The sequence below is a fragment of the Podarcis filfolensis genome (assembly GCF_964270895.1).
Source record: "Podarcis filfolensis genome assembly, chromosome: 4".
In the NCBI taxonomy this organism is placed as follows: domain Eukaryota; kingdom Metazoa; phylum Chordata; class Lepidosauria; order Squamata; family Lacertidae; genus Podarcis; species Podarcis filfolensis.
The window spans coordinates 81,288,144-81,312,924 of NC_139607.1; the positions used below are offsets into that span (position 1 = coordinate 81,288,144).

General features: G+C 40.5%; 2 protein-coding genes across 13 annotated transcripts in view; one reads left to right on the forward strand and one right to left on the reverse strand.

Moving 5' to 3' along the window:
* LOC310760567 (uncharacterized protein) overlaps window positions 1-24,781 on the reverse strand; it is a gene marked incomplete at its 5' end in the record, with an annotated part of 100,525 nt that overhangs the window by 53,378 nt on the left and 22,366 nt on the right. For 7 of the 11 annotated variants that reach the window (XR_014547008.1, XR_014547009.1, XR_014547010.1 and 4 more), the window contains one exon: window positions 7,517-8,869. Coding sequence is in view for 3 of the 11 variants with exons in the window: in XM_083609330.1 (XP_083465456.1) it covers window positions 7,517-7,629 (113 nt within the window). Of the gene's footprint in view, window positions 1-7,516; window positions 8,870-24,781 lie in introns of those variants that run through there. The other 4 variants (XR_014547007.1, XM_083609330.1, XM_083609329.1 and 1 more) reach the window with 1 other exon arrangement.
* On the forward strand, window positions 1,220-23,988 carry LOC310760551 (gap junction beta-6 protein). 2 transcript variants are annotated; one of them, XM_083609295.1, is made up of 2 exons: window positions 1,220-1,429; window positions 22,316-23,988. In XM_083609295.1, coding segments are annotated over exons 1-2 (816 nt in total). In that variant the 5' UTR covers window positions 1,220-1,427; the 3' UTR covers window positions 23,130-23,988. The 2 variants fall into 2 exon arrangements, with proteins under 2 accessions (XP_083465421.1, XP_083465422.1); XM_083609296.1 differs by lacking the exon at window positions 1,220-1,429 and adding an exon at window positions 9,924-10,610.

Sequence of the window (24,781 nt, forward strand, 5' to 3'; positions counted from 1 at the left end):
ATATTTTTGTTGTTGTTGTTGATATGTACCACACTCATCTGACTGGGTCGCCCCAGCCACTCTGGGCAGCTTCTAGCATATAAAAACATAATAAAGCATTAAACCCTCAAAAGCTTCCTTCAGGGCTGCCTTCAGGTGTTTCCTAAATGTTATGTAATTACGCATCTCCTTGACATTTGAAGGGAGGGTATTCCACAGGGAGGGTGCCACTACCAAGAAGGCCATCTGCCCGGTTCCCTGTAGCTTCACTTCTCACAGTGTGGGAACCACCAGAATGCTCTTGGTGTTGGATCTCAGTGTCCAGGCTGAACGATTTTAATAGTAAAATCAGTTGATGAGTGCAAACAAGATTGCATCCCCATGTTAAGATGGAGTTGGCAGTGCTTTATAGGCTGTTGATGCAGCAATATATCCTTGGTCTAACCCTGGTTAGAGAGCAGGGTGACTGCGTTTTAAAGGAATAGGCAGCTCCTCAACAAAGGGGTGGGGAAGGGTAATAGGAAGTATCTAGCCAACCAATCTTCACAAGACCTCAGTATACTGTTGAGGTAACAGCTCTCTAGCCAACAGTGCCCAAAGGGTCTTGACCAGCAAGCAGTCTTTTGCCTGGCTGACTGGACTTTATCACTAGACTTCACTAGTATTATTGGGCTTCCCTGCCCTGCCACTCCTCTTTGAGATGCAACAATATGAATAAAATATAGGAGCGGCAGGTAAGCCCCGCCTCCCATAATAAATCACATGATGCGGTGCACATATACCATTTGAATGGCACTGCCCCCTCAAATAATGTATTGGGGCAGTGAAGCCCCTCTGGCCCCTAGCAGTTGGCTCCTATGGCTGTGACAATTTTAAACAGGGCTCTTTATGTGCAAAAAATTACCAAAGGTTTCTTCTATGAAATAGAACATATAAGATAAACAGATTGAACTGAATGAACATATAAATAAGATACACTTTGTATCTTGCTTTCTTATTTCAAGTTAATTGCCTAAATCAGGAAATATTCAACATTTAGGAGCTGCCCACACTAGCAGATCTATTGCAGTGATGTTAGAAAGAATTGTTCAAAGGGATCTTATCTTGAAAGAGGTATGAATTGTGATTTAGCAACTTGACAATCCAACACCTAGTCATGTCTAGTCTTGCAAAGATTATAAAGATTTCAGGAGCTAGACATATGCTTTGGATTCAAATGAATCTTGAACTGGGGCAGGTTGCCTCAGAGGGATTTGGGGGCTCTCCATGTGGGATCTGCACAAGGTGCCCTGGGTTAAAGTAGGGATCCCATCCTAAGGACCTTATGGACTCCATCTTTAAAAAATATATATGCTGCATTGTGTCTGCCAAAAGTGTGATTATTTTTTTCATATAATGGGAACACCAGTGTGAGGAGGAGGAGGGAGTTCCATTGTGACTGAATTTGAATGTAAGTGTTGCTGATTGCTTGCTTATTCTTATTACTAGGCAAGTCAATGGATCCTCTCTTTTCCTAAGCAAAATAGTTTGCTTTTAGTTCACTATATGTGTGTAGTCCTGGTGATTTTTAATTATTTTATACAAGTAATTATAAAGTGGTTATTATTATTAAACTAGTTATTTCTTAGTGCCTCTTTCTGTATGTGCTGTAGCTGTTATCCAACACACCCCTTCATCAAACCTAAGTAATTTTGTATTGGAAGCCAAGCATAGTCTGCCTTATTTAGTACTCTTATTATTACTAGTATTATTAAATTCTTTCTTTCTTAGTGCCTGCCTGAGTGCTATTGTGTGCCCACAAACATTCACTGTTATAGGCAGCAAAGCATCACACCATATATATTTAACAATCATTTTCATCATGTTACTGTCGTCATCACCACAGTCCTATCCCTATTATTACCAGTATTATGTTTGGTCATCATGAGGTATGTACATCATACTGGCAGCTGCCCCCAGGGACGAGGTACATGCAAGAGGTGCTGCAACTGGAAGCTGCAGCACTGACAATTTCATTTCTCCTCCACCCAACCCAAGTGTACCTTCACGGTTGCAGGCAGAAGCAGTGAATACACAACTGAACATTTCCCCTTCTCCCTGGTTCTGAGGCTGCTGGCATGGCTAGTAGTGTAAACAAGTGCAATCCTACTACTACTATCTCACCTATTGTAGAGCATGAGGCAGCATGCAGCACTTTGCTGCTGGCAGCTCCTCCGACTGAAGCTATAGAGGAGATTAACTTATGAGATGTCAGATCGCAGGAGGCTTTGTCATTTGTGGGACACTTTAGCTGAGGGCTGCAAATTCTGGTGGTGTGTGTCTGCATGCATGTCTGAGTGTATGAGTCATATTAAAGGAATTCCGCGCACTAAGAGAAGCCAGTGCAAGGATTCCCTCTAATGCAATGGGACATCCTCCCTAATCTGCTCTAGAAGGTCGGAAGAACCCCCAGAACAGTATGGTGGGGTCATTCCATTGGGCAAGCAGTCATGCTTGCACTGATGGAACGTTCTTCTTAGTCACACGCATAGGTTGTATTCAACCTATTACTATGTGTGGTGTGTTTATGAGAGAACGGGGAATAGAGAGAAAGTCCTGTGTGAATGCATATGTGGTGAATGTATGTGTGCATGGTCTGTATGCACACACATGTGCATACACTGGCCATGATGACCATTGGCATGTGACCCTTGATGGGGTGGCTGTTTGGCAATGCAGCCCTCAGCCAAAGATGGTTAGCCACCTCTCACATAGAAGTTACATTAAAGCAAGACATACTACTGGTCTATATTGATAGGAAATGATTTCTAATGTTTTGAAGAAAGTTAGCAAAATGTGATTTATTTATTTTTTAAAAAAAGTAACATTAAAAAACAATTTGGAAATAACATAATCTCCATTATGAAGCAACAACATAGACATGAATAAACAGTAATGAATAATCACATAGTCTAGGTATGAATAACCACAGGTTACAGAACTGGGAAGTACTTGCTAATCCAGGAAAGAGACTGGGTGTTAAAAGTGGGTAATGACCAGTTACATCAACTGGCATCAATGCAATGATATTAGTATTTAGCTTTGCTCAGCAATGGAAATGTCTCCAATGGCCACTAGGTAACAAGAAACGAACTTGGTAAAGCATAAGAAAGTGTAAGAAATGTTGTTTCAGGATAGCAGCTTACAGTAGCACTAACTCGAAAAAGGAACAACCCCCCCCCAAAAAAACCACTACAGAGAGATGCCAATTGGCAAGTACAGTGGTACCTCGGGTTAAGTACTTAATTCATTCCGGAGGTCTGTTCTTAACCTGAAACTGTTCTTAACCTGAAGCACCACTTTAGCTAATGGGGCCTCCTACTGTGGCTGCGTCGCCGAAGCACGATTTCTGTTCTCATCCTGAAGCAAAGTTCTTAACCCGAGGTACTATTTCTGGGTTAGCGGAGTCTGTAACCTGAAGCGTATGTAACCCAAGGTACCACTGTAGTTAATTTGCACTGCAACATGTGAACAAATATTACTTGTCCATCTGACTCAATGTATTCATTAATAAATAGCATTCATAAAGGGTAGTGTTGGATGGGCTATTTGAGAATTTATTTTCCTTCCTTAGATAACAACAGAAAAAACCATAGTGCAGCTGATGGCAAAAGGGAAGATAACAGCATATGAATGGAAAAAAGAGAGCAAATAATGAAATCGGGTGAATGCATGGTAGTCTATAGTTAGAAGATGATTGCACTGATGAAGCATTTTGGAAGTTACTGGAAGCACAAATGAAATTTAAAGGAAGCATTAATAAATATCATTTATTATGATATTGTTCTTACTAACTATACAATACAAACAGCCATAAAAAACCTCAAAGTGGGTACATATAAATGTCAAATGTGTAATTTAAGAGTTTCCTTGCAGTTGGGATTCAGGCCTGGTTTTTGTACAGAAATACAGCAATGACTCATAACAAAAGATCTGATAAGGAGCAGTGTATTAAAATGACAGTTAGTGGGTATTAGAGGCAACTAGAAGCAAACTAGTTTAATTTAACCGACAGAAATTAAACCGATAAGCACAATCCTATGGATCCTGGGAGAGTGATTCAGGATCACAGGATTTTGCAGAACTCCCTCTCCTAGATGCCACATAAAGGACATCTTGCTCTGAAAACAAGGGGGCCAAAGAGGGGCAAGACAGAAAATTGTCCTCCTATTTCCCTGATGTGCCCCCAGAATGGGGGGGGGGGCGTGTAGTGGGAAGAAGTACATTGGTCCTGGAGCTAGCATTAGTATCTCCCCACCCTACCCTAATGGAACCAATGGGAGGGGCTTTTTTAAAAGTCATGGAAAGCCACCCAGCGTGTGACCTCTATATAGCTCTGGATTTGGTGCTTTCTGTGTCTCAAATTTTCCCTCCCCCAGCTACATTGGGTTGCTATGTAAACTGGAGAACAAAGGGATGGATTGAAAGATACATAAGATAAATCAGCTGGGATATTCCAAGTTCTGGACTAATGCTACAACTGACAGCTTCGTTTATAATGCTCAGCTGCAGCCTTATCTCTTCCATAAAACTTTCCATCCATTCATTGGTGATAGCTGCAGTCAGGACACTTGAGAGACTTAAGAGAAGCTATGAGCTTATTAAAGTGGAAGGAGGAGCAAGGACGTTAAGCCATTTTGTGTACCTTAATAACCAGCATGCAGATGCAAACGTATCTGAAAATAAACCAAAACATTTCCTTTCTCATGTGTCCTGCTTTAGCTCGGGATTGGGAAGACAAATGTTATCCAGAGTCACAAGTTAGAATAAATGATCAAATGGGATGGGAGGATCAGACAGAATGGTATAGAATGGTATAATTATGAAGGAAGCCCAGTGCAGCTGGCTGAGGATTGTTTCTGGATTTAACAGGAATCAGTATAGAACACTCAGCAGTTATCACTGGTTACAGTCATTGGTTTTGTTGGTTACAGTTCTATGTGAATTTTCCTTAGACGTATATACGACTTTCACAAAGATGAGCAAGCAGGCATGCAAAGGGAATAAAATGTTTTCAGCTTCAAACAGGTCATTCCGCTATGGAACCACACTCATCCCTTTTGGCCTGATGCACAACCCTTCTCAGAGAATCAAGTTATGAGCAACTGGTTTTTCTTGTTTCCAAGCAGAAGCCTGCAGAAAAATTGTTCAGGCTCCTGTAGGCTGCTGTGCCATTATGCCTGCTTTGACATCTCAGATGACCCTGCAAGGAGCTTCTTTATATAAATAAACTTTTATCAGACAGCTTTTCACCCACCCTGAGCATTTTAGGGTGCTCTGGCCAAACTGATACAAATGACCTCTGAAGCTCTGTCACATAAGATGGTACACACCAAACTCTCAGTTATCCTCAGTTTTAACTGTTTTTAAATTGTTGTAACCCATCCTGGGATCTGCTGATGAAGAGTGGGTGGTGGTGGTGATGATGATGATAGCTGCTGCTGCTGTTCACAGCATTGTAAGAACTGAATACACCACAAGGAATCTAGAAGATTTGCCAGTTCTGGGTGGGGTCACATTTCCTCTGAAGGAAAAGGTTTGCAGCCTGGGGCATGCTCTTATATTCATTTTTGTCACTGGAAGTGACCACAGTGGCTAAGAGTGTCATCTGCCAGCTTCAGCTGGTACATCAGCTACAACTGATCCCAGACAGAGATAATTTAGCTATAGTGGTTCATGCATTTCATACCTCAAGACTGAATTATTGCAATGCACAATGTAAACTGCTTGGATATTTTGATGTTTAGTGGTCTAAACATTTCACTAAATAAAAAAAGGAAAATATGAATTGACCATAACAGATGAAATCTTAAGTCACTGAGTTACTGCCACATTGGCAACATTCTACTTCACCTTACATGTGGACTCTTCCACCTCAGGTTTTCACTTCAATGAAGCAACCCCAAATACATCTCTGCTCTGTTTGGACACCCTTGTTCCTTCTAATATAGATCTTAAAACTTAAGGATCCTACTGCCTGAGCTAGAATAGCTAACGAACAACCTACAGGAGACCTCTGTGACACTTCATATTGTCATGTGGTAATTATGCAGAAAAGGAAATGACTCTGTGGGTGTAATTTTAGGGCTCAAGTGAGTTTTTCTTTTCCTGCTTTAGCAAGTGTGTGTCTTGCCATGTACATCAAAGGCTAACTGTGTTGAAATATTGTGCTCTCATAATAGAGCTTAAGTTGGAGCGCTGGCAAACTAGAGGAAAATCAGCATGCTTAGGGGAACTCTGGGTTTTCAGAAATACAAAGACTCTTAAAAAATAACAACACTACAGTAGTAAAATTCCCTTAGGGGTTCAGTAGTCATGGAATGCAGCATGACAGTTGGAAAAGGAAAATGGAATAGGGAGAAGTGGAATATCCTGCTTGGAAGGGATGGGCAGCTTGAACACTGAACAGGAACTCTCATTTTAGGCTGGGTAATGCACTGCAACCATTTGTTGCAGGTCCCACTTGTACTCTTGTAATATGCTATAATACTATTATAAAAATAAGAATTAAAACCAGATGCTCTGCATTCCACATTAATCAACTGGAGTTTATCTCTTATCAAGCTAATACAAGATTTTAGTAAGTGTTCTTATTTACAAGAAGATTTATTTAAATAACTTATTTCAAGAATGACCTTTGGAGGCAAACATCAAGGGGGCATGTTTGACATTACAGCTACTAGTGTGATTTAGTCTAGAATGCTGACCTCTTTCAGAAAGAAGTAAATAGGAGGAAAAGTTTGTTAAACTATGCTTAAAATTACCTGACCACTAAATTCAGACCAAATTTTTAAAATATGGCATCCCTTGCAGCATATGTATATATCCTGGCACTGGAGGTTTAGGAAATCTCTACAGAAAGAGAAGACTTTACAGAAAGCATTGCATGCTTTTACTGGGTGCACAGATATAGGCAGATAGCACTTTCAGCTAACTAAAAGATTCTAATAATTCTTGGGAGTTTCTGAGATATGCAAAAGACTAAATTGTTTACTCCAGGCATAGGCAAACTCGACCCTCCAGATGTTTTGGGACTACAACTCCCATCATCCCTAGCTAGCAGTACCAGTGGTCAGGGATGATGGGAGTTGTAGTCCCAAAACATCTGGAGGGCCGAGTTTGCCTATGCCTGGTTTAGCCCATTAGTTCTGTAGGAGTTATTCAAAACAGTTGTTCCTCCAGAAACAGCAGGAGTAAGTAAAAAAAAAGTGCATGTGTTGGTGATGAAAGATACCTCAATCAAGAGTTATCAGTTTGCAATTTGTGGTTTTGCATAGTTGCTGTGCTGAACCTGCTATTATGTATAGATCAGCAGTGCAACAAGCAGCATGAGAGTCTGAACAGTTCTTCGCATTGAGAGGTCTATGTATGCTGATTCAGTGCTTTTATCACTTGCAAAAGTCTTGTCTGAAAGTAGCTAGGAAAAAGGAACCATCTAGTTTGGTTCATTTGGCTATCTGTTTTTGCCAGTAATTTTAACAAGTAAAAACACATGTACCTTTTCCAGAGTCAGAGGAACAATACGGGTGTTGTTCATTCGTTGTTGTTTGACAAACTGAAATACTAAACCAAGCTGTGTACAGGTGGGCAGCATAAGATAAATGGAGATGCCTAAAGGGAGAGAATCATAGAATCAAAGGATTGTAGAGTTGGAAGGGACCGTGAGGATCATCTAGTCCAACCCCCTGCAATCTCATGCTCTTAATCTATCCCAACCTGGGATAACAGCTATCCCAGGTTGAGAAATATATATCAGTTATTCACTGAATGATATAGAATACAGGAAAGCCAGAATTTTAAAGCCAAACAGATAGCAATTTATTTCTAACAAACAAAATATTTCCTAAGCAATTCAGTTGTGAGATCTGAAAACTGGATAAACTAACCTTGAAACAAAAATATACTTGGGGGGAATGCTTGCTGACTTCAGGTGATAAAGTTGAGTTTGAAGAGTTATCTGTGAAACATGCTGACTGCAGCATTAAATGTGGTCCCAGCCAACATGTTTATTGAGCACTCATCCTGATTTGTTTAGAGGGAAATTAGATTCTGTTTGCTACTTAATGAGAATTCATTCTGATTTGTTTGTGGGCAGGTTAGATGACATTGAGTTGAAAACATGTGTTTCCCCATACTTTCCAGTGCATTTTCCCTATCTCTTTCCTTATTGTAACAAATCTAATCTTGTTGCCAACCTGATTGATTGAATCCCACTCAAAAATAGTGAGTCTGTAAGTGCTCTAAGATCCAAAGGATCAAGCAGTTGTATCTTCTGTTTATCAAAATATACAGTGTTTCAGCAACAAATCAAACTTTGATGTCATATACCAGATCGATTGTTTGTTAGAGTCACTCAAAAGGCAAACTAGGTGATTTAGAAAATAAATGGTGTACAGATGTGTTTGTTTTGTTTTTATTATGTATTTTGTGTTCTTGTCTTAGATTTTTATGTTACGAACAGCCTTGTGATCTTCAGATGAAGGGCAGTATAGAAATTTAATAAATATTTAAATCAATAAAATTACTTCTCCTTTGCATCTGTGCAATATCAATGACAGCAAAGAATGGAGAGGTGTTCAACTCTCTTTTTATCCAATAGGCTGAATGCTTACTATCTGAAGTTAGCTGCATTTGTTTCAAGCAAGCTGTATTCGTTTCAAAAATCTCACGAAGATATGGATATCAATTATATTTAAAATCACATTAGTTATTCCTGTGAGGTATATTCACAGAAAGCTTAGCTTATCTTCAAACGGTTTTTTGGCATGTGTTAGCAATAGCAACAGCATATCTTATTGCCTGATGCAGATATGTTTCAACTTAAACCACCATTCAGCAGATTATCTGCTTTCAAGGTAGCCCTGTGCAATTTCCTCTCGGTATCCTTAATAAGTTTGGCACAGAATAGCTCCAAACAGAATAGCCCTGTTTGGAATTGGGGAGCATGTCAGATTTCATCCAGGGGACTTTTATTATGAGGCATAATAATTGCGCCACAATTTGTGAAAGGAGACAACACTTTCCCCCACATGAAGAAATATGAACTTGGAGACCAGCTTTCACAAGTGCTTCCAGAATGCCCTGCCTCTCCTTCCTAATCCTTGCAGAAAAGGAGTGTTATGTATGACACAAGCACTCTTTCCAATATCCCAACAGTTGATCTTGCACACCCTTTCTTCAAAGCTTGTGCCTGTCTACTGGGAACATGATTTGCAAAGTTTTCAAGAGGTATTTTCACTGAAGCTCCTTATTTCATCACCACTATTATTTTATTTCCCACCCTTCACCGTAATGTCCCAGGGCAGGTTACACCAATTTGAAACGCAGCATATGACTGACCATCAATAAGTGCAATAGCCAATCAAATGTCTGAAATTAATTAAGCAATTTAATTAATAATTAATCCTGTTCCCACCAAATTAAACATGTCTTGCTATGGGATGGAGTTGTGCATAGACTTGGGTCAGATCTGGATAGATGGTGCTGATAAATGCCAAGGTTGCAAGTTTGATCCCTGTATGGGACAGCTATGTATTCTGGCACTGTATGGGATTGGAATAGATAATCCTCAGGGTTCCTTCCAACTTATTATATTATATTATATTATATTATATTATATTATATTATAATTTGTGTTCCGCCCTTCATCTGTAGATCTCAGGGTGGTTCACAGCATAAAAATACAATATAAAAGCACCACATGCATAATAAAAACAAGATTATGATCTCTTCTGCTGAAATCTGTGGGATTCAAATGTGATCAACTCTGGCTGGGAAGGGGCAGAAGTTCCCCAGAGCATTGTATCCTGGAAAGTGATATACAAATATAGCTAATTCATGCATGGTCAGACCAGCTCTGCGTGTAGTTTTCCACCACACCTGCATTTATTTCCTGAACTCGGTTGAAGCCCTCTTGGGACGTTCAGGTGGCTCTAATAAAATGTCCTAACTCTACCTGCTGCGGCAGTTTGGATGCTTTGGGTATGTAGTTGGAGGTTCTACCATTGAATAGCCTATTTTGCCCCAGCAAAAAAAAGGGGGGGGGGGTCGAGAGCGCTGACTTTCTCAACCGGGTGCCCGCCATGCACCATCGCGGTCGGGGGTGACGGGAACCGCCGTCCAGGAACACCTGAAGGGCGCCGGGGCTGAGGGAGGCCTCGCCCGGCTCCCTCCACTCGGCGTCGTCTCTCGACCCTGAGAGAGGCTCCTCTCGCTCCTGCCCGCTCTTCTTCTTCTTTTTCTCCTTCCCTCGCGCCCTTTTCCCGCCTCCCTGCAGACAAGGCCTCGCCTCCTCCTCTTGTCCCGGCACGTCAAGGGAAGGAGGGCGGGAGGCAGGTAGGGGGCGCGGTTAAAAGCCGCCGGCGAAGCAACAGGGAAGAACTTTTTGACGGTCTCAGGGGGAGAGAAAGAAACCGCGAGCTGCCGCCGTTGTTGCCTGGCCCCAGAGTGAAGGAGACGCGGACGACCGCCGCCCACCGAAGCGCCGAGGGGGCAGCCCGTCGCCGGCGAAGCCCGCTTTTCCCGCCCTTTTCCAGCCCATGGTGCGCTCGGCGAGGCGCTCAGGGGCTTTGATTTCCCTCAGACGCTGACAGGTGAGAGAAACTTTGCGCGCCTGCCGCTAACCCCGGGGAGCCGGGCGACCCTCTCGAGCCGGCGCCATGCTCTTCATTGAAAATAAAAATTTAGTGGAATTCGTATGCCGCCGTTCTCCCAACGATCACAGAAGCGCTACCTACCCCTAATCCCAAACGGACTAGGGAAAGCGCCCTCTGCACATGCTCAAAAGGGGAATATTTGCTGTCGTTTTGTTGCGTGCTGGGTTTTTCGGAGGGGAAGCCAAAAGCCTGAGCCCTGGTTGGGACTTGGTAAAGCCGGGTTTAACTTGTATAGGCGGGGTGGGAAGGGAGGTGAAGAGAGAGCAAAGCAAATTCATGGCATCCATGGTTGGAGGCTGTTGGCTTCATGTAGACAAGATGGAGCTTGGTGCTATTCAGCACAAGTTCTTTTATAAAGCATTTCCTCCTTTGTTAAAAAAATAATAATCCTGAAGGAGTCTGTCATAGCAAGCAAATAGGAAAGAGAGTAATTAAAGAGAGGATTTGCCCTTGAAAGTTCCGGCCACATAATTTTTAAGATGCCACAAGACTCCCCCATGCACACACTTTTGGGGTGTGTGTGTGTGATTTATTTTTATTTTTATTAACTCTCTGAGGGTTTTGGTGAAAGAAATAATCCCCTTTCATGCATCTCCTTTCCAGATTTCCACTCCATTTAGTCTTAGTGGGACTTCCTCACTGGATAGTTCCTTTAGTTGTGAAGTTTCGGGATAAAGAGAGCGATGAGTCCCATATGCCTCTTCACAAAATAAATGGGCTAGTTTGTAATTAGCTTGCGCAACACGTTTGGTAAACATGGTGTTCAGGAAGATGCCTTACTGTAGAATCTATTTCTTCAATTGCTCTTTTGCGTTTTACATTGTTTACTTCTGGTATCTCACCAGGCTGATCAATATGGCAATTGTAGGGAAAGACAATACAACAAGTTTATGAGCAAAAATAGGTTAACAGATAATCAGATTTCTCTTTTCTTTTTTTGAAGAGGCACAAGAATGGAAATCAGTCTATGTGTATTGTTTTCTTCTATCACATACAATGATGAGATCTTGGACAAATCATCTAATCAAAGTCATAAAACTGAGTTCTTAATGCCTCCTTCAGATATCCATTGTAAGACTAAAGTCGTTACTGTTTGGAATTGGTCTGCCTAGTCCTCAAATGGTACTTCTGTTGACCTTGCCAAGAATGCACTTACACACCTAATAGCACCTTAAGATTACTAGACTCAAAAGCTTCTAATTTACTTTTTCATCACTTCAGAAACAGATCTGGCAAGTTTTGTTGTGAATAGTTATTTCATATTTCTTTTCCACTCTTCTACCTTGCCCACTAATTTCATCTGATTCTGTTTTCATAGAGTGGCCACTACTTCAGTTCTGTTTGGTCCTCATAATGTAAATTACCTTTTACAATGGTGTATTGCTCCCTTCGCTTCATGTAGGTATGGTTATTCCATATTCCTATGATGATGTGATTTTGATACGTTTGACAGCATGGTACATATCTAGCATATGTAAACTTTTGGACTTGGAAAGGTATGAATTCAAATCTCTCTATAGCCCCTGCCTCATTGGCCAGTTTTTGGCAGGTCATTAGCTCTGATCCAGAAAAGCAGCAAAAAGCTCAAGCCTGTCTGGGTTCTTGTTTAAAATACTGCTTTGAGATTATTAGAGAAATTATGAGATACAAATATAAATAAATCACTTCCTTCAAACATACCCACAGCTCGCTCTATCTGTTTTGGTGGTGTAATTGTGATTCCAATCCAAGTGTGGATAATATTTGGCACTCCAGATGTTGCTGAACTAAAACTCCCATCAGCCCCACCAAGCATGCTTAAAGGCTAAGGATAATAGGAACTGTAGTTCAGCAACTTCTGGAGAGCCAAATGTTCAGAAATTTTCTATTGGTGGCTCAAGGAGAAAGATGCTGTTGAGCATCTTAATCCAGTTTTGGTGTGTGTGTGGAGTACAGTTATTGTAGATATTTAATTAACTATCTCCACTGAAGTAAAGAGCAATGGGGTTTTTTGCAAAACTTTTCTATAAATCTGGCTCCCTCTCTGCTTTTCTTCCTTCCACCACCTATTTGGATGGCTTTGCAATGTACTCATTTACGTTTAAGAGTTCTGCATAGGGTTCTCTATAGAGTATAAAAGCTTTTGCCGTATTCTCCTGCCTAGTATCGCAAGGAGTGCACATCACATTGGGCAGTCATGGGGATTTCCTTATTCTGTTGTTAACTTGCAGCCAATTACCGTAAATGTGTAGTTCTTCTAGCTGTATATGACATACCCAAACCATCCAGCAAAATAAATAAAGGCAGAAGTAATTAAAGTTAATTTGTGACACACCTAGTCTGGTTTTGTTTTTTTACAAAAGCCTCACATGTAGATGAAACAGACTTAAGTTTGTAAAATCATTAGATTCCTTTCTGGGAGTTTCTGTCACAGGTCCAACACAACCTATGCTCCAACACATTATTGATCAGTAAATTAAAAGTGTGTGTGTTTCTTGCTCACTGTGATCAATGGAAGTGATACAGATAACAAGAATAAAATGGCATCATGTTTTCTTTGTAGAAAGGCAGTTGATAGATCTTGAATACTTAAAATTTTAAGCCACAAAATGCAACTGCATCAGTAGTGTGATGTAGCAAATGGAAACAGTTATGGGTTGTTTATTGTTTTGTACTAAAGATTTCTTAGTTTACAAAAATACATGCATTGTCTGGAAATGGAAACAGTTATAGCTCTAGTCCTACTGCTTCCAGTGACCTCTGGTTAAGTAACACATTTGCCAAGATTACATATAGTTTTGCCCTGAGAGACTAGTAGCTAAGGCATTAGTGTACAATTTTCCATTTGGACATCACAGAACATAGAACAGTAAAGGAACTGCTAAGTTGGGTACGGTATGTCCGACTTCAGAATTAGAAAAAGAGTTCTGAGTAATTGCACGCTTTTGCACAAACACTAACATAACTTGCTCAAATTGATCTGTTACCTGCCCATCTTACAGATATTTTCCCCTGCCTATTTCTACAAAATTTGCTGTAATGGACAACTAGTCATTGGTTCCCATCCCTGGATGGGAACCATTGCCTATTCTTACAAAAAAAAAAAAATCTAACCAATTTAATCCAGGGTGAGCATTCTGATGTGGATGGGGCAATCATCCACCATACACACAGAATAGTATTAGTCACAGGTGCTATTGAAATCACTGGAATAATAACTTTTAATATTTATTTCAGTGGGCCCTGAGTTAACGGTTTGAAAATTATCCTTTGAAAATCTTTAGAATATGAAGTAGGGTAGGACCCTAGCTTATGGCACAGCTTTGCATACATAAAGTCCCAGTTTCAGTCTCTGGCAGCTCCAGGTATGGCTAGAAAATACTTCTTTCTGAAATCCTGCCCATCAACCCAGACAATATTGAACTAAATGGACTTAAACACAGCTTCCTTTGTTCCTAGCCCAATATTTTTGCCTCTCTCTCCTACTTCTTTCTTCACTTTTCCCATTCATCATGCAAAGGATAAAAATTAAAGGATGGATAAGGCACATTTACCAATATGTTTGTTGGTCCAGGGGCAAATTAAAGTGGTCAAATGTTCAAGATATGAACCAGATCTCTTTAAAAAATTCAGGTCTGTTTATTTCCATTTACACCTTTGCCAGAATGTCTACTATATCCATGACCTGTATCTCCATGCCAGGCTGAATTTTGTCCTTCCATGACTGGAATATCAACCACTTGGCAACTACCATGGCTTCCTTTATCCAGGCAATGAAAGTAAGGTTGCAGTGTCAGCCCTTAACCTTACAATTCAATAGGGTATGAATAAGTCCAGTTTCCATGGCTAAATCATATGGAGTATCTACAACTTTAGCAAAGGGAAAGACTCTGAGCTATCTCAGAAGCCAGGTCCAATATGCCTCAAATAAGTTATTTTGTTGTGCAAGGCTAGGAAGAATTTTAAGAAACATTTTACCATTCTTTAATGTGAATTGTGACATAGCATTTAAGAACAATAAGTTACATTACATTAAATAGTGAATTATAAAATAAAATGCTCTGGGATTTAAGATGAATGGCAGGCTCTAAAAGTTTCTTAGTTTCTGAGATGCTGCTTCAGAATCAAGCTTTGACAGTCTTCTTGACCATATGCTGTTGTTTTTTAATTGTGCAGTGATTTATATTTGTCAAACTGTTAAAGGTTCAAAGAGGTTGCAAATAGAGATGCATGGTAGCAGCTCAGATATCCCTAAAACATACAAACCACCCACCACCATGGCACCTGAAACATAGTGGATATTTTGTTAGTATTTATAGATACAAGAATTATTGCCTTGTGATCTTTGGATGAAGGGTGGTATACAAATTTTAATAATAAAAAATAAAGCACATTAATTTCCCCAAAGAATCCTGGGATCTGCAGTTTCCCCCCTCCGAGCAACGGTTCCCAGCAACATTAAAAGACTACAGTTTCCAGGTATCTTTGGAGAAGTTATGTGCTTTAAATGTGTGGTGCTGCTCTTCCTATAGCAAGGAGCACCAAGGACAGCAAAAAAGTGCTTTTCTAGAAGTAACAATATCTCACTTGGATTTGTGTTAGTAGGTGGACATGTACCTCTTCTGTAGTAGATGAGAAACCACAGTTTTCTGGGGGATGGATGTTATCTAGAATTTCTCATCTATCTGTTGTATGAATGCCATCTGTAATCTCACAAGTATACTTGAGAGATTCTCCAGGTACTGAAATCCACATTGAATGACTTCTTCAATGGTAAACATTTAACAAGGAGGTTTCTTAAGTGAATGTACCTTGCACGTTTTAACTTAACCTAGAAAGTAAAATGCCGTTTTCTCTCTGCAATCTTAGTTAATCAGTAGTCCAAGGGTCTGGTGTTTACTAATGGCTCCATTTGTGTGTGTGTGTGTGTGTGTGTGTGTGTGTGTGTCCCTCACCCAGTGGGCTTCTTACAGTCTAGCCAAAATCTGTTGCAAACAGGCTATGTATTCCGCCCACCCCCGTTACTGAAAACAGATAACAATCTGGATGCCATCTAACATTGTTCATCATGCATCAGGTTTCACCACCCACTATCTCCACATTACTGTTCAAAGGCATCTTAAGTTGCACCTACTTTCAGGATATGTGAAAATATAATAAAAAAGTAGAATACACACAGAGAGAAAACTAGCATAGCAAGCACAATTTGAAAAATCCCATGCTTCTGATCACTTAAAAATCTATGTTCTCCCCAAAGAGATCGCCTCTCCCCAAATGAGCTGACCTGGATCTTGCAATCATTTGAGGCCCTTCTTTGTGTGCCTCCTCCACAAGAGGTCTGGAGGGTGGAAGCACGAGAATGGGCCTTTTCTGCAGTGGCTCCCCATTTGTGGAATGTTCTCCCCAGGGAGGCTTGACTTGTGCCTTCATTACACATCTTTATGCGCCAGACGACAATTTTTCTCTGTAACCAGCCTTTCTCTGATTAACATTCCACAGTCTTTTAAATATTTGTGGGTCGAGGGTTATTGGTTTGTTTTTGTTTTATTATGTATAACAAACCCAGCATATTTGCAAAGCTAACCAAGGTTATTGAATTTGGACAAGGCTGTTTGGTTTGGTCAACACCAAACCATTCCTAAAAGAAGCCATGGTCTGGAAGTGAACAACAAACCATGGTTTCACATTGTGATTTGTTGCAAGTGAACAAACCATGCTTAGTGTCCTGTATTGCCTTTGAACATTGGAATAAACCGCACTATGGCTTAGCATTATGTGTGAATTGAGGTAGCATATTGTAACTGTGATGATTTCTGGTAGCCATCTGATACACGGAGATGAAGTCAAATTGAAAGGTAAAGACAGTCATTTGACAGACTGACAAGAGTTAATATTTTATTTGCTAGTAGCATCCAGGATTAGTATAATATATAATATAAGATACTGACTAGTGGATAATTCTAGGCCAGGAGGATTTCCTTTCTTTTTTTCTTTTTAATAATGTTTTTATTTATTTTCATGGTAAGTAAAGCAGTTCTTGGTGGTCATTTATCTGTCAGAAAGGAAACCCTTCTATTTATCTTCTGTACCATGAAAATAAATAAAAACATTATTAAAAAGAAAAAAAGAAAGGAAACCCTCCTGGCCTAGAATTGTCCACTAGTCAGTATCTTATATTGGGGGATGCGGGTGGCGCTGTGGGTTAAACCACAGAGCCTAGGGCTTACCGATCAGAAGATTGGCGGTTCGAATCCCCGCAATGGGATGAGCTCCCGTTGCTTATTCCCTGCTCCTGCCAACCTAGCAGTTCGAAAGCATGTCAAAGTGCAAGTAGATAAATAGGTACCGCTCCGGCGGGAAGGTAAACGGTGTTTCCGTGTGCTGCTCTGGTTTGCCAGAAGCGGCTTAGTCATGCTGGCCACATGACCCAGAAGCTATATGCCAGCTCCCTCAGCCAAGAAAGCGAGATGAGCGCCGCAACCCCCGAGTCAGCCACGACTGGACCTAATGGTCAGGGGTCCCTTTACCTTTACCTTATTTGGTCCTTACGTTATTGACTACCATATGAGATGGTGCTTGGAGGTTTTCTAAACAAAACTCAACCACGGTCTTCTGTAACTGCAATATGATGAACCATGTATTTATCCACAGGTGCTGTTGCTGGTTGCTGCTTTATGCAGTTCTTCCAGCCACTTTTACTGCTGAAGAGGGTACTTTTAAGATGATTATACTACAATTTAAACTGAAGCGGATTGACTTTTAACATGTGATACTAACTCTTTGAAGAAGCCATTCAATCTTTAATGAGCAATTTTTGTATTATATGCCACCACACCATATTTTGCACTAGCTAGACAAAGGGGCTTTTCCGGACAGAAGTTTACTGTGAACTGTGTGCTTGCTGCTCATGCATGCAAGAAATGGTATTCCTCACCAAAATACTGTCCCATATTATTTTCTCAGTCTGGATTTACCATTTCTACAGGTATTTTGATGGTGGTGGTGTTGCTTGGACACTGAAGAAAAACTTGCATGCCCAAGTCCACAATAGACTGTTGTGGGGAAGTGCCTCTGGAAGGCAACAGACTTCTTTCTGAGGCTGACCGATAGCTGTCTATTCAGAAGTCCCATAATTTTCAATAGGGCTTACCCCCAGTTAAGTGTGTATAGGATTACAACTTCAGGCTGCTGTTCTAAAGACTGGGGGAGGGTGGTTCTACTGCCTTATCTAAAGCTCTGTTGGGCTCTTGCCAGCAGGGCTTTCAACTGTGTATGCACATACACATACAAGCACATTCTCTTTCCCATTGTTTCTGGTGGGAAGGAATGGGAAAGCAGAAGTATGTCTCATTTCCCCCTTTGTTTGGTGACTTGACAAGTGTCTAGGAGCGTTTTGGATCCTTTGGATTCCTTTGGCGTCTTCCAGCGTTACAAATCCAATGTCAGCTGAGTTGGTCGTTGGAGCTGTCAATGTAGGAGCTGATCCAGTCCTTCCTAAGAACCCTGTGATGCTCTCCTAGGAAACGTTGGACCACATCCTTAGTGTTATATTGATCATATTATTTGGATTAGTTGAGTGGTCCTTACTGATGACATATCCAAGCATTTTACAAACCTTGCTTCAAAATTTTATACTGGCTCAGACAGACATAAAGTTCTTTGTTCCTAATGCATGTCGTCAGCTGGCATGCAAACCCAGCCAGCTGTATTTGGCTCATAGGATGCAGTGTAGATACCAGTGGTAGGGAACCATTTGGGCTCTGCTTTGGGCAGCAACTTTTATTGGGCCAGCACTGAATGCAGCATTTTCTTTACAGACCTTCCTACAGTGTGGAAGCAGACCTTTCGATCTTTCTTGTCTCCCAAGTATATATTCAGTATTGCTTAATAAAGCAATAAGACTAATAAAGAAATGAGGCACAAATCTGGGCTCAACAGAAATTCATGATATCGGTGGCCAGGTCCTAACATGATGTCTTGTAAAAATGCCACTAACTTTTGTGTTATTAAGGTGTATTTTTGAAGGAGCTTCATATACTGATGTTTGGCCAATGACTGCTGTGGTAATCATGTAGAATGTGTAGGGAAGAAGCATGTCCCACAACTTGAGGAGATACAGTGAACATATATATATATATTGGGGTGGTCATATTTGGGTGTAGCTTCCTGGCACCTGCCCACTGTGTAGTTGGGAACAAATGCCTTTTCACACTTCATGTGTTTACTGAGCAAACGTTGGTCAAGCCCTGGTGTACCCATAGTACCATGTGATATATAAATGGATCTAAGCATAGCTCAGAACTGATACTCAGATATAACTATTTTATCCCTGTTGTAAGCAAGAAATATAACATGTTTCTAAACTTGGTGCTTAGTTAATCTTCTAGATTAGCTAGAGATAGTGTAAACAGTGCCTTTTCAATAGTGAGTCCAGAAACAGGTCTCTATTCTCTCCAAAAGTTTCAGTTTCTTTGATCCCTTAAGTAATCCTGGTTATCTAAGATTTTGACTCTGTCTAGCAGCTTCTAACTCTAAACAGCAGTGCTGTATTATGTTCAACCAGCAGAGCAGAAAATATTTTTGGTGCTTTCTTGGGTAAAAGGGTGTGACACACAAATTTGCTTGCAAGTGGCTGAGCTCGTTTCCTGCCCAGTGCTCAAAGCTTGAGTCAGGGTTATGAAAGGTTGTATCCATGACACATACGTGGATCAGAATTAACTGCATCCTGCATATAATGTTACACTATCCCATCTTTAAACAAAATGTGATTTGAAACAAAAATAATCATGCAGAAATTAATTCTGCAGAAATGAATGGAATAGAACATAAACCTAAGGTCTGGATTCAACTATTTTGGACCACAAATGGAATCGTAAGTTAAGCATTGGCACCTTTCAAAAGCACTGTAAGACCTACCGCTTTGTGATGGCCTCTTTATCCCATGGTTAAGTCAGGTAGAGAGATTGATGGAATGTTATTCTGTTGCTCACTTTCACTTGTGTTGCTTCCTCTGAACCTTTGAAATGGAACAGCCTTACAGGATGACTTAAAAATTATAAGATGGAAATCATTCATTATATCTTTTCTTTATGAAGGTTATTTCCACTAATTTGATGAATGCAGGATGAATGCCAATTTCCTCCAGAAAAGGTTTTATCTCAATCCAAAATCAAATATACCATTCCCAGCTCAAAACATGAGTTTTTGATTGCCTTTTCTCTTTCTTCATACATAATTTTGTGCTTTTAAAAAAATGAAAGACTACTACTCATCCATTGAAACAAATTCTTCCTATTTTGGAAGTTGCCTTCCTAACCAGCAGAAACCTATTATGTAAAGAGTTGATCTTTATTAAGTCATAAGAAACTAGGAGTGCTTCTTACTGTGGGAGACTGAACTTACTGTGGAATGACCATGTTCTGTTCACTCATTAAGAGGGCATCTTCACAACATAAGCAGAACATCGTTCTTGAAGTTATGTGTTCCCTGTTCAGCTTCAGGATTTCCCGCCAGAGCTTAGAATTTCTGAATTTAAAAAACAAACACTTTAATGGAATAGTTGCACAATTTCCCCAGTTGCAAAAGGCCTCTTGTGCTCCTGCTCGGTTCATTATGGCATGGATACATTGCTCTAGACATTTCCTTCTCTATGTTCTGTCTCTTCTCTTTAGAGCCAACTCTATTCTGTTGGCGCTTGCATTTCCAAATAGCATTGCTTTAATATCAGTTTCTCTCCCCAGTTGCAATGGGAGGATTGTGCAGTTAAGGGAGAGGGGCATTTAACCCTTTCCACACACGCAGTGGAGCTGGGGAAAGGGAGATTGCCCAGTTGACTATAGTGTGTTTGAAGTCTGGCAGCATAATTGATAGTCCTCTTCCAGATTTAAGTAGAAAATCAATGATTGAATGTTGCTAAATTTTCCATGCCTGGAAGCACCTAGGACAACAATACATTTTGTGTGAAATCACTCATTGTAGATAATGTATTACTTGCTTGGTATCTTGAATTGAATGTTAAATTTTATGTTAGTACATATAGTTTATGAAATATACTCGGAGCCTTGCAGTGATTTCAAGCTCTTTATTGTAGCTTGTAAAACAGTGATTGAGTTCCCCCCCCCAAACCTCAGGCTTTTATATACATTATTTACACAATGAGTCCCATCTGATTGGCTGATTCTGCTTCCCTCCTGGAGCCTGATTGGTCTTCTCCAGCAGGCCAATCAGTTGTTGCATTCTAGGATCCTACCTGCCTATTGCTCTCGGATCCAAGCTTAGTCCGTAACAGTTTAGTATATAGTTTAGGTCAGTAGTCTCCAAACTTTTCAAACCCAGGATCCATCTTCAACAAAACATGCATTTTTTTTTAACTTTCTACCATGTATTTATATTGTGAAGTGCTGCTGTTGCAACCCACGTTAGAACAGGCTGTGACCCTACTCACCAATCAAAGGCCAGTAGTTTAGCTTTGAATCACTGCAATGCACTGTTGCCAGAATGAGGCATTTCCCTTGGAGCAGGGATATGTAAAAAAGATAAATCTTTTTCTGGTGAATCTAAATCCCCCCCCCCCCGATTCTTTGTGCACTGCTTCTGGCTTAAAGAAAGCGGTAAGACTCCTAGAGTGATATCTGCTCCAAGTAGACCCTTTGAAATAGACTTATGCATTTATTTCAATGCGCCATTAGTATGACCACGTAGTATATCATTCTTGACTTCTTGTCATACCTCACTAATATGTTCATTTACCTGGTTAAAAAGGTAGTTTAAGCCTCTTAATGCAGTGGTGTGTGCTTTGCTGCTGTTTTGTTCCACTGAGGGTGGAATTGGTTCTCAACAGAATATTAAGCAGATAATTCATAGCAATTTGATGTGAAGTAAGTGGGATAATGTGTGGAAATCAAGCTCTCCAGCGAGTTTAAGTATTTCCTCTCCATTCCTATTACAAATTCAATAATGCTTCTATGCCATGCTTGGAGTACAGTGAATCATGCTTGTTAGAGCTTTGGGGCCAAACTAGACATGACATTAAATGCATCTTTGCATTTAATGTTCAGGTTTTAAACAGTGTTGGGGGGGGGGAGGGAGCGTGTAATGATCAGGATTGCAACAAGCCTGAAGGAGGGCTTAACCTTTCCTCTCCTACTGTGGTTGTTGGCAGATGTTGTTTGCAGTGGGAATAAATTTCCCTTTTGGTGCCAGTTGCTGTACAAGTTCTGGCTATGCCTAGTTGGAACATGTATCCTAGTAATGAAATGCAAAAACTGCCCGTTTTAAGAAACAGATGCAGAATATCATGAAAACAGACCATATGTGCACATTAATGGGATGCTACTAACAGCACAATCCATAGTTTGTTCACTAAAAAATGTTCCGCTGAGTTCCATGGGAGTTACTCTCAAGTCAGTTTGTATAGGATAGAAGCCTCATTCATATTTTATAGCAGAACTAGTATTTAGCTAAGAAGCTAAATTAGAATTATTTTCTGGGCACACATTATTTTGGGACTTTGAATTTAGTAGAAGATTCATTTGCTTTTTAAATCATTCTTCAGTTAATAAATATTTTTTTCCATGATTGTGTCGGAGCAGCTTATGTTTAATGTGTTGTATTTTATAACTCAATCCTCCTTCTTTTTTTACATCCTCTCCTTGTCATAATAGGTCCAAAGACTCAAACGATAACATGGACTGGGGAACGCTGCAGGGCATTTTAGGAGGTGTAAACCAACATTCTACCAGTATTGGAAAGATTTGGTTGACTGTCCTGTTCATCTTCCGTATTATGATCCTTGTCGTTGCAGCGGAGGAAGTTTGGGGTGATGAGCAAGATGATTTTGTGTGCAATACGCTGCAACCAGGATGCAAAAACGTCTGCTATGATCATTTTTTCCCCATTTCCCACATCAGACTCTGGGCCCTCCAGCTCATCTTTGTCTCCACCCCTGCCCTCTTGGTGGCAATGCATGTCGCGTACAGGCGGCACGAAAGGAAAAAGAAGTTCCGAAAGGGAGATAAAAGCTGTGAATATAAGGACATAGAAGAGATAAAGAAACAGAAATTTCACATTGAAGGTCCCTTGTGGTGGACATACACTGCCAGCATCTTGTTCAGGCTGATTTTCGAAGCTTCTTTCATGTATGTGTTTTACTATATGTATCAGGGATATCACATGCCTCGGCTACTGAAATGCAGCGCTTGGCCGTGTCCCAATGTGGTGGACTGCTTTGTTTCTCGTCCCACTGAAAAGACCGTCTTTACCATTTTCATGATTTCAGTGTCCGGCATTTGCATTCTGCTGAATGTGGCCGAGCTCTCCTATTTGCTGCTGAAGGTTTGTGTCAAAAGGTCCAGAAGAGCAGCGAAACCAAAAAATCACACTAACCATGAGAACAAAGAAGAAAGCAAACAAAACGAAATGAATGAGCTTATATCTGACAGCTGCCAGAACACAGTAACAGGATTTCCAAGCAGCTAAGGTGGCCACAAGCCTAACATGCGATTCATGCAGAATAAATGAATAGCCACATTCATAGTTGCCTGTGATATTGGTTAGATTTAACTAAGCAATAAATTAAGTGGGGAAACATGAGTATTACAACATGTTGGAATTAGGCACGTGGTGTCATTTTTTTAAAAGGTCAATAACAACATAGGAATGTAAAGAGTATTGGAAATTAAAGAGATTACATCATATTATGCATATCTGTACCAAGTCAGCTTTGATTTCATTAGAAAGTAATACTTGTTAGTAACTTCTTGCTGAGACTCATCCTAAAGCCAAAGGGAAAGGAATAGCTGCCTTCCAGACTAGATACTATTAGTATTATGAGACTTTACTACTGTGGTAGCAGTTTTAATTGTGAGCTTGCATCTAAATTAAAGTATTTTTATATGGTCTGATATGCCATGTTCCTTGGTATTAACATGTATGAATGAGTAGCGTCTCTTTTTAATATTTTGTTGAAAGCTAGCATGACGGCCAATGTCTTCACGCTGCTGGAAGCGAATCATTTCTAAGCATATGTCTACATGCTGTAAATAATTCTATGAATACTCTATTTTACATACTACCAGTTTTAAATTTATTTGTACTATAATCCATGAATGATATAGTCATATCTGAATAACAAAGACACTTTGGTTTCGTACGCTGCAGAAGATTTCAAGGAGTATTGTTTTTTTAAAATAAATAAATGAAAACCTGTAGACTGGAAATGACAGTAGTAGGGAAAGGGAGGTTAACTGGCTAAAAATAATGTGAAGAAATTTCTCTCAACCAGTATGAGCAAATTTTTAGAACAAAGTGTTTCAAATAAAGGAAAAAATATATTTAACTTGGTATGTGTTTAATATTTTGCATGCAGTTTTAAAAAAATGTTAGTGGCTAAGTATAAAACAACAACCCCACATTCGGCTGTATTCTGGGAGATACCAAATGATAGGAAAGATTTGAAGATAGAAGTGTGGAATTCACCAAGTTTAATGTGGGGCAGGCTTGGTACTTGCAATGGATGTGAAATTGCTTTGAATCTCCTTTAATATGCTGTAGCTTTAGTATTGTGCATTCCACAGCATTCATCTCATCTGGAAGACCTGATTGGCCTTTGAGCTAATCAGTAAGGTCCTCTAATTTATCAACAGCATTAATCAGGGGCAGCTTATCCCACGGGTAGGCAAACTAAGGCCTGGGGGCTGGATCTGGCCCAATCGCCTTCTAAATCCGGCCCGTGGACAGGCCGGGAATCAGTGTGTTTTTACATGAGTAGAATGTGTGCCTTTATTTAAAATGCATCTCTGGGTTATTTGTGGGGCATAGGAATTCGTTCATTCCTCCCCCCAAAAAATATAGTCCGGCCCCCCACAAGGTCTGAGGGACCAGTCCCCTGCTGAAAAAGTTTGCTGACCCCTGATATCCCATTTCGTCACCTGAGAAGAAACGGGAAGATTCCAGTCCCACTACCAAAGTCTCACTTATTGGGGTTGTGCAGAACTCTTGTGACATCTCGCCAGAAGCTGCTGTTGCCACATGACTGCAGGGGTGGGGGTGGGGCACCCATGGGGGGGACCCCACACCATCCCATGAGATTCCACCACCTCACTCTGCTTCATAGGTGAGCCAGCCTTGGC